This window comes from Natrix helvetica (genome assembly GCF_964273705.1).
Source record: "Natrix helvetica genome assembly, chromosome: 1".
NCBI classification, from domain to species: Eukaryota; Metazoa; Chordata; class Lepidosauria; order Squamata; family Natricidae; genus Natrix; species Natrix helvetica.
The window spans coordinates 294,464,005-294,476,313 of NC_138548.1; the positions used below are offsets into that span (position 1 = coordinate 294,464,005).

Genomic DNA, 12,309 nt, shown 5'->3' on the forward strand with positions numbered 1-12,309 from the left:
CCTCAAGGAAATCTCTGGCGCGAGATCCAACCCTCCCAGTGCCTGCAGATTTAACAGCTGGAGGGAGGCCTAAGGTAAGGACCAACACCTCACTGTTGCTGAGCGATTGCCACTTAATGGTGGGGGGGGGACTGGCTGCTGGACTGCCGGACAGAGAAGTCACGCTGTCACCACTCTGCAATGCTCACTCCGAAACGCAGGGAAAAAATGCAGCAAAATTGCAAACAAAATGGCCACCAGAAGCTTTCCCTTACTCAAAATGGCCACCACGACAATCACTGCTGGAGAAAAACGGCGCCAAATTCAAATCAGGAACAGCGATGGCGCGAACGGCTGGGTCCTTGCACCACTGACCATTGCGCCAAACGCCCAATCTAGCATAAGCGGCTGGGCCCCCCTTGCCGCTGACCGCTGCGCAAATACAAAGGGCAATCACGGTGGCTCCCAAGCCAGCTTGCGTTGCCCAGCAAGTCGGAGAAACCACGCGCGCCTGGGGAAGCCTGGAAAAAGCACCGGTAACAAGCAAAAGCAAGGGAATCAAAGGCTAACTTTAAACAGACCTTAATTCCTTGCAGAATGGAGAATTATGTGGTTGGAAAGTCCAAGTTAAGGTTAAATTTCTGTTGATATACTGGAACCACTTAAAAATGTGTCCATTGGGCTAGAACTGAATTGAAAAATCTGAGGAGCCGGAAGAGGAGGCGTGGCTAAAGATCTTTCAATTCAGTCCAGGGCAGTCAGAATTTAATCCATGCTTGGACTCTCCAAGTAGCGTACAGGAAAAAGCCCACTTTTACAAGAAATTATAGACTAGAAAATTACTATTAATGCTTATCAGCTATGGCAGGGATCCCCAAACCCGGTCTGCAGCCCAGTACTGGGCCAAAACCTGTTGGAAATCAGGCTGTGCAAGTGGTGGCATGAAGTTTCATTTGCACAAGTGGGAAGCACACGCACAAAAACATCACCTCTTCCCCCTACCCTTCCATTCCCACTGCTGGCTTGCAGAGCCGGAAAAGTTGGGGACCGCTGAGCTATGGTATTTTTGAAGTACATAAAGAAATGGAATACTATTGTTGACATTCATTTCTGCTAATATAATTATACAATAATGAACAAGACATGGGGCTGTGCTTGCATTTACCATTGAAATGCATTTACCATTTTCTCCTAAGTACAAACTACAAAATATATACAAGGAGAGAGAGAGAGTGCACTAACTACCCCCAACTTTTCAGACTGTGATCCAATCCTCAACTCCAGGAAAGAATGAGATGCTTAGCATCTTCTGCCTCAATACTCTCTGCTGGGAAAGGATGTGCTGCCATTTTCTCTCTCTCTCTCTCTCTCGTGTGTGTGTGTGTGTGTGTGTTAAGATCAGAAGAGGGGAATCATTCTGTTACATGTCACTACTGATAAATGTGCCATTGATCTACAGTGACTTTTAAGTTGAGCTCAGACAGATGTCCTTCCCAACTTGACTCAACCTGGATATTTTCTGCATGCAGCATGTATTATACTACTGAGTGTGGCCAGCACAGTTTCCTACACATAATTTTATATCACAAGCAAGTAACCTTTCTCAAGCAGATGCTCTACTTCCCAGCCTCATTTCAACTGGAGGATGTACAGTGTTCTTGGATAAGTATGTTGCTCTAGCTAAGAATTATGAGATGTACAGTATTATTTCATAGGGAAAAGACATTAAAATAAGCTTCCCTCAATGTTTTACCTTCCTGAGATTTTTAGGGTATTGATCCTTTATCAATACTCTAAAAATCTCAGGAAGGTAAAACATTGAGGGAAGCTTATTTTAATGTCTTTTCCCTATGAAATAATACTGTACATGTCACAATTCTTAGCTACAGCAACATACTTGTCCAAGTATCAGTCCTTTCTCTAAAGTAAACTGAAAAGAAGAACTCAATTTTTCAAAATTCCCAAGATATGTATAGTTCAGAAATGTGAAACCTACAAAGGAGTGTTTTTGAGGCATCTTGACCTGAGTGATGATCCCACCATGCTGGTATGGGGAAAAGGAAGACGTGTCTCCAATTTCCAGGGTGTTATTTCCTAAAAACAGAGCAAAAAGAATCAGGTTCTGCCCTGATTGTATGATTAACGTTGTTCCTAACCCTATGCAGTTTACTTTTCAGAGTCAGATAAAAACGTAACTTCAATTGCTAAAAATGTAACCTTTGCAACTTAGGTTTTTCTGAGTTTGGAAGTGTTTTTGGTTCCCTGACAAATATTTTAAACCTCCACATTGAAGTCTCACAACTTCCCTTAATTTTCCTATCAACATCACTACTATATTATTCTGTCATTTTTCTCTTATACAGATAGTCCTCGGGTTATGACCACAATTGGGCCCAAAAATTTACGTTGCTAAGTAAAACATTTGTTAAGTGAGTTCGCCCCAATTTACAACTTTTCTTGACACAGTTGTTAAGTGAATCATTGCATTTGTTAAGTTAGTGACATGGTTGTTAAATGAATCTGGATTCCCCAATAATTTTCCTTGTCAGGTCACAAAAGCTGATCACATAACCCTGGAACACTGCAACCGTCTTAACTATGAACCAGTTGCCACGCATCTGAATTTTGATAATATGACCGTGGGGATGCTGCAATGGTCATAAGTGTGAAAAACAGTCATAAGTCACTTTTTAAATGCTGTTGTAACTTCAAATAGTTACCTAATGAACTATTGTAAGTTGAGTACTATCTGTATATTCACCAGCTCAGATTCTTGATGTATTAACCCATAACCACAGACCTGCGGTCATTGTGACTACAACAGTTTTCCAAAATGTTCGGAATACCCCTATTTTTAGAAATGGACCATTTCAGTTGTGAATAGTTTTTTGTTTTCCCACCAATAAGAGTGTAGGCAGCATTGCGCTAAAAATTTATTGGTTTTTACACATATATGGGAAAAGGTAAGGGGATATACAAAAAATTTTTGGCAGCTCCCACACTAGTGATAGAAATCCATCCAAAAACTCACGTTTACAATCTTAGAAAACAAAATATAAAAGACAAGCAGAAAACGAGGTCTTATTCTATATTTTCAACCATGTGTTCATTCATTTTCCTTTGTCACTTTCTAGAATATCACCAATTACTGTTATTTCAAATACTTTTATTTTTGTGACCTGAGCCTTTTCGATATTGCTCCTTCCTCCCTGTCCCCAGAGGGAGCCTCAGCCCCCCCTCTCTCTTGTCTTGTACCTTGCTGTTCTTTCCGCTACCTTCGCTATGTTTGTCTTCTAGGAGGGAGAAATGCTTTTTAATGAAGGCTTCCGCCTCCTGCACTGTATTAATTTTAATCTGACTGCAGATCTTTGTTAGCCTTTTTTTTTAAATAATGTTGGGGCCAAGTTTTCCTCCAAAAAGAGTGTGATTTGGTGATCCAAATGGCAAAGAAACTGTTCTAAAATGGGATGGAGAAGCAGAGTGTGGTCTAAGTGAAGTGAAATAAGATTGTGATGAACATTTTGTAATGGATGATGAAGAACCCACCGCAGCCACCAATTCTGACATCAGCAATGATGGAGCTCCCAATGAAACTGATGACCAGGTACAATCTACGTCATGCAATAATTTATATGGCAAAAACAGATTCAAATGTCTTCTGCGCCTTTTGGAAGCAATAGCTCCAGAACTGCTAGTCACAATACTGTGCAATTACAATGGCCAGCAGCTAGAAATCTTGGAAATTCACCTACTCCCCTAGAGATTTGCAAATTATTATTTTCTAAAGAAATTATTAGCTCCACCTTCAGTGGACCAATGTAAAAATTAGAGAAGAAAAATGGAAGTTCAAGGATGGAGAAACTAAAAGTGACCTGCACAATGTGGATTTGCTAGAGATCCATACATTTTTGGTTTACTGCGCTATACATCCATTTTTAGATCCAACCATGAAAACATCGAATGTCTTTTTGCTACTAAGGTCATTATGATCTCATGTCTGTAATAGCATAGCCGAAATAATGAGTCTGTGGTTAAGGGTTAATCCTCCAGTTCTTTATGAACATATTCCGCGTTCAAGTAAAAAAGATACATGGAGCCACGACGGGAAAGAAAAAGTGTCCTGTTACCTTTCACACAAATCTGGCGTGGCTTAGAACCATTCAGTTGTGTCATCCCTTCAATTTCAGAGAAGATCACCCAGTCACCATCCATAAAACGATGTTCCTGCTCATCATCATGGGCCATAGTCAAGAGACCAGGATTACCCTGAGTAAAAGAGAGAAATTCGAGATCAATTATTAATCTTCCCTTTCAGCACGATCAACCTATTTCCTCTCCAATCGTTTGAACTCCAATATAAAATGCACTCCAAGTTGACCTTGCAATATTAATAAAATTGACAAGGGTTAATTAGTAAGTCCAGCTATAGGAAAAAACCAGACAGCTTGGCTTACCTCCACCACCTCCTGTTATTCAGCTTGAGAGAGAATAGTTGCTTTGAAATGGAAATTCCACATCCACAGTGGTAATGAGCTGAGATTTCACATAAATATAAGCCCCTCGTCATGACATTATTCACTGTTTAGGAGTCTGCAGCCCATGGCTCTGGAGCCACATGTGGCTCTTTCATCCCTCTGCTGCGGCTCACTGTCACTCAAAATATGCATCATAACCGCCAATGTGCGACACCCGCCAGCACGCGATTTATTGAGTTTTTCAACCCATCTTTTTTTTCGGAGTTCAAAATGCTTTTGTTGCAGGCAGGAATAAAAAATTGTTTTCTCTATAGCAGTTCATTGATTTCATAAATGTGTCACACTATAGTTTTTTTATGCATAGCATAAAGGTAAAAAACGATACATGCAGTGTTATCTTCATTTTAGACAGGGGTGTCCAAACTTGGGAACTTTAAGACTTGTGGACTTCAACTCCCAGAATTCCCCAGCCAGGTTGGCTGGCTGGGGAATTCTGGGAGTTGAAGTCCACAAGTCTTAAAGTTCCCAAGTTTGGACACCCCTGATTTTAGAGGTCAAAAGGGTTTTGTGGCTGCCGGTGTTTTCTTTTCTGTGGGAAATGGGTCTAAAGGGCTCTTTGAGTATTTAAAGTTGCCGACCCCTGGTTTAGATGATTCCCCTTGACCAAAGTCAGACACCATCTCCTGATGACCCCTTCATGAAAATAAATATGGGGGTTGCCTTGGGTAGATACATTATATTCAGGTTTTAAAGGAGATGGCACAAGAAGGGAATTATGAGTAGAAAAGTAATGCAGAAAATAAGAGTAGCTGTGAAAAGATATTAGCTTGGTTTGCACAGTATGTGATTGTATATTGGGTGAAACAGCCATTGTATCACAATGAAGGAAATTACCCAGGTGATGTGTTCAATGGCAGCAGATGCTGGGTCAGCTTCTGAAGGATCATACACCACGTGTTTTTCTCCAAAATCACAGAAAACCCGTCTGGAATCAAGAGAAAGAAAAAAATATGCTTCCAATGATGCATTCAACTTAGGTGCCACCTTTAGAAATACCTAACAAACATACAGACCGGTGGTAACTTTCAACCACAGGGTCTTCCTATACAAAAAAAATATCTCTGCAATGTTCCAGCATTATTCATGTAAATCCCCTCCTAGAAAAAGGAGAACCCATTCATCCATACATACCCAGCCAGGCCCTTTGTGTTAGCTAGGACAAAGCAAATTTGGTTGGCATGGCAGAAATCACTGATATCCAGCTGTTCCTTCAATGATGAATTGGTCAGGACCACAACCTGGAATAAGATTGGATATGGAGGTTCAGAGCATAAGCCACATAAAGCAATATCCAGTCACAGAGAAAGAACGTTGGTCTTACCTGAACGTCCATTTTCGGTGGATGAGAGGGAGGGGTCACATGAAGGTTTTAACACAGCCTGATTGGTCCATAGACTGAGAGAAAATTGTTAAATGCTCCTTCCTTCCCATTAGCTCCCAGTTTCCACGAAGGCGAGGTACCGCATCTGTATAAAAGGAAGCACAAGAAGAAACCCGGGAACCTCCCCGGCCCTCCCCCGGCCCTATTCTAAGGTGGGAAAGTGACCCCTCCCTCTCATCCACCGAAAATGGACATTCAGGTAAGACCAACGTTCTTTTTCCGGTGGATTCGAGGGAGGGGTCACATGAGGGACATACCCAAGCTAAGTCCCAGGGAGGGAAGACTAGGGCACCGGGGGAGGATCTGCCACCACCCTTTGTAGAACCCTACGACCGAAGGACGCCTCCTCAGAAGCAAAGGAATCCAAACGGTAGTGGCGAATAAAAGGGATCGGGGAAGCCCACGTGGCTGCCTGGCAAATGTCCTCGAATGGGGCTCTGGTGGCCCATGCTGCCGTGGTAGCCACGCTACGAGTTGAATGGGCTGTGATGCCTGCCGGGGGAACCCGCCCTGAGGCCTCGTAGGCGTCACTATAGCCTGACGCAGCCACCATCCTATGGTAGCCGAGGACACCCTGGCCCCTAGAGACCCTGGTTGAAAGAAAATAAACAGGGCCTCTGACCTACGCACCCCCTCCGTCCTCCTGAGGTAGATGCGCAAAGCGCGCCGAACATCTAGTCGGTGCCAGAATCGTTCCCTTTCGTGGGACGGGGACGGGCAGAAATTTGGGAGAATAATTTCCTGTGCCCTATGGAACGGGGTGTTCACCTTTGGCAGAAAGGTGGGGTCAAGGCGGAAGACTACCCTATCCAGGTGAAAAATACAAAGATCGTCCCTGGAGGACAGGGCACCCAGTTCCGAAATGCGTCTGGCCAACGTGATGGCCACCAGGAATGCCACCTTTAAAGTCAGCAGTCGCAAGTGAACCGTCCGGATGGGCTCAAACGGGGGACCTGTTAGGGCTCTGAGAACAAGTGGGAGGCCCCAAGGTGGGAACCTGTGCACGGAGGAGGTCTGAGGTTCGCCGCCCCCTTGAGAAACCGTTTGATTAGAGGGGAATGGGAAAGGGAATGAGTACTCTCCCCCCCAGGACCGTGGCCAAGGCCGCTACCTGCCTGCGTAGAGTATTTAGGGCCAAGCTGCCATCCAATCCCTTCTGCAGGAAGTCTAGTATGTTGGCTACCGAGGCCCTGGTCGGGTCCAGACCCAGCGGGCCACACCACCTGACAAAGGCCGCCCAAGTGGAATTGTAGATCCTGGTGGTGGAAGGATGCCTAGCGGCCTCCAAGGTCTCAATGACCTTGGCGGACAGGTGGGCTCCTCTCAGGAGTCGCTGTTCAAGTGCCAGGCGGTCAGGTGGAGCCACTGGGGCTCTGGGTGGATCAGTACCCCCTGGCACAAGACGACCTCCTCCTGAGGTATCCTCCATGACTGGGACACTGAGAGAAGCATCAGGTCCGCAAACCATGGTCTCCTGGGCCAATAAGGGGCCAGTAAAATGACATGGGCCCTCTCTGAAACTACCTTCCTGACAGTCCCTGGGATAAGGGGAATGGAAGGGAAGGCCTAAAGGAGGCCCCGAGGCCATCTGCTCCTGAGGGCATCCATCCCCTCCGCAAGCCGGTCCCGGAAAGAAGTCCCGGGAGAAGAACCTCAGGAGCTGAGCGTTGAATGACGTTGCAAACAAGTCCACCAGCGGGGTGCCAAACCTCAGGCATATCTTCTGGAACAGCTGTGGATGGAGCCGCCATTTGCCGTTGGCGAGGGTTGCCTGGCTCAGCCAGTCCACCTGGTGGTTGGACTCCCCGGAAATGTGCTCCGACACCAATGAAGATAGATGTTTCTCCGCCCACGCGCCCAATTTCAGCGCCTCTAGGCAGAGGGCCCAGGAGTGCGTGCCCCCCTGACGGTTGATGTGGGCCTTTGTGGCGACATTGTCCATCAAAAGCAGTACATGACGACCTCACACAAAGACCTTGAAGTGTTGCAGAGCCAGATGAGCCACCTTCAGTTCCAACCAATTGATGTTTTGTTGAAGGTCTGAGGCAGTCCAACGACCCAGTGCCATCCTGGCCTCCATCAGAGCCCCCCAGCCAAACAGACTGGCATCTGTCGTCACCGTCACTCTGTCCGGTTCCCAGAATGTGTTGCCCCGACGCAGAGCTGGGGAGAGCCACCACTGGAGGGACACTCAGACTGATGGCGGAAGTCGAAGAGTCTGCAGGGAGTTGCTCATCCTTCTCCTCTGGTATGGAATCAAGGCCCACTGGAGCGGTCGTAGATGGAGGCGGGCCCATGGAACTATGCCGATGCAGGAGACCATCTTGCCAAGTAGCTGAGACAAGGTTAGGATGGAAACTGACCGACTTCTGCAAACCTTGACTACGAGCTGCCGAAGACTGGTAAGTCGGTCCGGGGAGAGTTGGACTATCCCTGTCACTGAATCTATTACTGTCCCTAGGTGTAAGATGTGTGTGGACAGGGCGAGATGACTTTTGGGGAAATTGATGGAGAACCCCAGGGACTGAAGCCACCTGATGGTGAGTTGGAGATCGGAGGTGGCTTGGGACAGGGATTTTGCCTGAACCAATACATCGTCGAGGTAACATTGGAGTCTCACCAGCATCGAGCGCAGGTGAGCCGCCAACACCGCCAGGACCTTTGTGCGGGGAGCTGACGCCAGGCCAAATGGAAGGGCCCGGTACTGAAAGTGTAGATCCCCTTGGCAAAACCTCAGATATCTGCGATGGGATGGCAGGATGGGGATGTGAAGGTAGGCCTCGGTCAGATCTATCGAGGCCAGATAATCCCCCCGCCTGACACCTTGGAGAATGGACTTGAGGGAAGACATTTTGAAGTGTCTGTAAAGGAGGTACTGGTTTAGCCGCTTGAGGTCTAGGATCGCCCTCCAGCCCCCCAAGCTCTTTGGGACCACAAGTAAGTTGGAGTAGTGGCCCCGCCGGCGTTCTGTGGGTGGAACGGGTTCGACTGCCTGAATCTCAAGTAGATGTTTTATGGCAAGATCCATTAGACGTCGATGTTCCGGAATCGGGGGGGGGGGGGGAAACGTCCTGAAAAGAGTCGGGGGGGTGGAGAGGAACTCCAGTCTCAGGCCGTACCGAACAGTGGCCCTGACCCAGGCATCGGTGGTGATTTTGTCCCACTGATCCGCATAACTTGCCAGGCAGCTGCCTATGGGAAGGCTCGGGATCGAGTCACTTCCCCCTGCGGAAGGGGCGACCTCCCCCCCCCGAAAGGGCCGTCTGTTCTGACCCTGGAACCTGTTACGGTCCTGGTAGTAGGGACGGGAGAATTGTCTATCTGATCTGAAGGAGGAGTATCTCTGCTGATGATCCTGTTCCGGAGCCCTGTGAGAGGGCCTGCGGTAAGGAGTGGGTCTGGATTCTGTCTTTTTAGCATTGGAAGGGAGGACCTTCTTCTTATCCTTGTTTTCTATTAATATGGGGTCCAGGGTCTCCCCAAAAAGGTTGGGGCCCATATAGGGGGCCGCTGCCAGACCCCACTTAGCCTTATTGTCCATCTGCCAGTTGCGGAGCCACAACAGGCGACGGAAGGTGACGGAAGTGGCCAGGGCACTGGAGGCGAATCTCACAGCGTCTAGGGTTGCATCGGCCGAAAATTGAGAGGCAGCTAAGATTTTTGTTATATCTTGATGGAGGCGCTCGTCCTGAATTGGAATGCGCTCCTGAAGCTGGCGGAGCCACATATCGGTAGTACGATTAAAATAGGAAGCAGCAGCTGCCGACTTAACCGCCCAGGCGGATGTGTTAAAGTTCTTCCTCAAAGTAAGCTCCACCCTCTTATCCTCTGGCTTCATTTTGTCCGCTGCATCCCCAGAAACTACAGAGGGGGAGGAGACCAAAGCTGCTATGGGGGTGTCAATGTTGGGTAGCTGTAATGCCTTAGCAAAGGTCTGCTCAACCTTATAAAAACGACGGTCATTGCTGCCCGGGTTGGAGAAATTGGAAGGGTGAGCCCACTGATTCTTAACTACCTCAAAGAACAAAGGCGGGGCAGGGATCTCTGCCTTGTTAGTAGCTGTGTTGGAAAACATAGCCATGTCAGGATCCCTGGGTGGGGGAACCGTGGGACCCCAGTACCAATATTTGTGGTCTTCCGTGCCTTATGCAGAAGAGGTTTAAACATAGCTGGAGGGTGCAAGGCCGAGGATGAAGGGGAATCCGGAGGAGCAGAGTCCTCATCCTCTGAAAACCCCATGTCATTATAATTGTCTTCCCCTCGGGTAGAGGTTTCGCTCACTACCGATGGGGAAGAGGCTCTAGAAAGATTGCGCCCCAGGGACCTACTGGAATGGGAAGCCCGGTCCCTCTGTGCTACGCCATGTGTGATGGCTGCTGAAATGAGCCTCTTGATGCTCTCGGGCAAAAGCTCCAGATCCACAAGATCATCCTGGAGGGGGGCAGGATTCTGTGGGGCAAGTCTGGGAGCAGCCTGAAAGGATGTGGAAGATCCTTCTAACGGATCAGTCTCCCCTCCCCCAAGAGGAGTAAGTGAGGCTGGGGGAGAAGGTGACCTTGACTGTCTGAGACCCCTGGTGGACATGTCCGGGGATGCTGAAGGGGAAGAGGGACTGAACTCCCTGGGTGAAGATCCAGACTGAACTGAGGGAGGTCTAACAGGAGATCTGGATCTAGACCTGGGTCTGGACACTTTAGACTGCTTCTCTGCCCTAGCAACCACCTTTTCCAAGGCCTTCTGCCTTCTCTGTTCATCCCTGGTGGCTGCCCTGGATGAACGCTGGGAATCCTTGGGATTTGAAGAAGCAGCCCTGGTTCTGGGCCTATCCATCTGGTTCCCTCTACCCTCCATAGTGGCACCCTCTGGAGCTTGAGGAGAGCCTGCTTCAGGTATAGCCGCCATTGCCTCACTCACGTGCCTTCAACCTCATTGGCTGTAAGCTGCTGAGCTGAAGAGTTGTCCTCCAAAACTGCTGGCTCCCTTCTGCTGCGAGCCACTGCAGCGGAAAAGCCTCACGCGGCTGCTCGCATCCTGCGCATGTGGCGTGATACAAAATGGCCACCCGCAAGGAGAAAATGGCCGCAATGACTCTCTGAGGTCCACGAGGACTGCCCCTATGCTCGCAATGCAGTTGTGGCTTGTTCAAATGCCGCGGCTCGAATTTAAAGCGCTGCGGCTCCTTTTAGACCTGCGGAGGTCTCCGATTGCCTCTACAAGCCTCCGCAGGCACTAACCACTAGCACGCTCCCTTTTAAACGCCGGAAGCAGCGCGGCTCATTTCTACAGCGTCTGATTGAAGCGGGCGGCAAAAACGGAGCTCTTCGCGTGTTTTCGGAGCGCCTGGTAATTTGCGAGCTCCCAAGGCTGTCGATTTAGAAGCCGACATCCCCGCCCGCCCGGGGACCGGTTTGGACTCTTGGCCCGTGGGGAGGGGAGGCAAAGGCTGCCCCACAGGGCCCTCCTCCAACCGCCCGGACAGGGAGACTGTCTCTGGGTTGCAGCCTACAATTTAGAATTTAGAATATCCAATTAGAAGCCAAACAATAAATCCAATTTATTTTAAAAGAATATTTTTCCTACCAGATTGTAAAGCTACACAGTGCTAGGACCAAAAGACTGAGAGGAAACTGGGAGCTAATGGGAAGGAAGGAGCATTTAACAATTTTCTCTCAGTCTATGGACCAATCAGGCTGTGTTAAAACCCTCATGTGACCCCTCCCTCTCATCCACCGGAAAATGACCGGGAGGACATTCTCCAAACATATGCTCCAGATTCAGCAGGTTCTGACCAGTTCTGGAGAACCAGTAGCAGAAATTTTGAGTAGTTCAGAGAACCAGTATGAGAATCAAGAAATAGAGTCTATTGATCTATTACATTCAATAAGTCCTATGGATGATAACAAGCCAGAAGAAAGAGATATGAAGCAAAATTTTCAGCTAAGAAGATTTCAAAATTTACCAGAAATATTTGTAATCCTGCTGAGCCGTTGCTAACTGTGAAATGTGCCTTTTGCAAAATATGCACTTGTAGGGATTCGTTTAAAACAGGAAGAATGAAACTGTTGGAAATGAGGAATTGAAGGCAATGTACACAGGTGTTCACAGAAAGTGAGAGTTAGTGAAGTTGTGAAGCGTGCATGTGGTTAGAAGAACAGTTTAAAGGATAAGGTTCAAGATCAGCTCGGGGCCCTTTGATTTATAGCAGTCCTTGCAGGACTTGCTATGTATCATTGGACTCCATTGCAATGGCTTGTTAATTCATGTGTATTACTGCTATTATATTTTTTATATCTTTTATATCTATTCATTTCTTATGTTCCAAATTATTAGAAACAATAAACCTCTGATCTTACAGTAAGAATTATTGCTTGTGATGTTGCCTTTGTTTCCTATGACACCAGTAAATACCACCTC

General features: G+C 47.5%; 1 protein-coding gene across 2 annotated transcripts in view; it reads right to left on the minus strand.

Moving 5' to 3' along the window:
• The window catches only part of UBA7 (ubiquitin like modifier activating enzyme 7), a 69,918-nt gene that overhangs the window by 48,923 nt on the left and 8,686 nt on the right, over window positions 1–12,309 (minus strand). For both annotated transcript variants that reach the window (XM_081970985.1, XM_081970984.1), the window contains exons 5-8: window positions 5,646–5,752; window positions 5,349–5,439; window positions 4,107–4,245; window positions 1,976–2,073 (exon numbers count right to left, since the gene is read on the minus strand). In XM_081970985.1, the coding sequence (XP_081827111.1) occupies window positions 1,976–2,073; window positions 4,107–4,245; window positions 5,349–5,439; window positions 5,646–5,752 (435 nt within the window). The remainder of the gene's footprint in view (window positions 1–1,975; window positions 2,074–4,106; window positions 4,246–5,348; window positions 5,440–5,645; window positions 5,753–12,309) is intronic.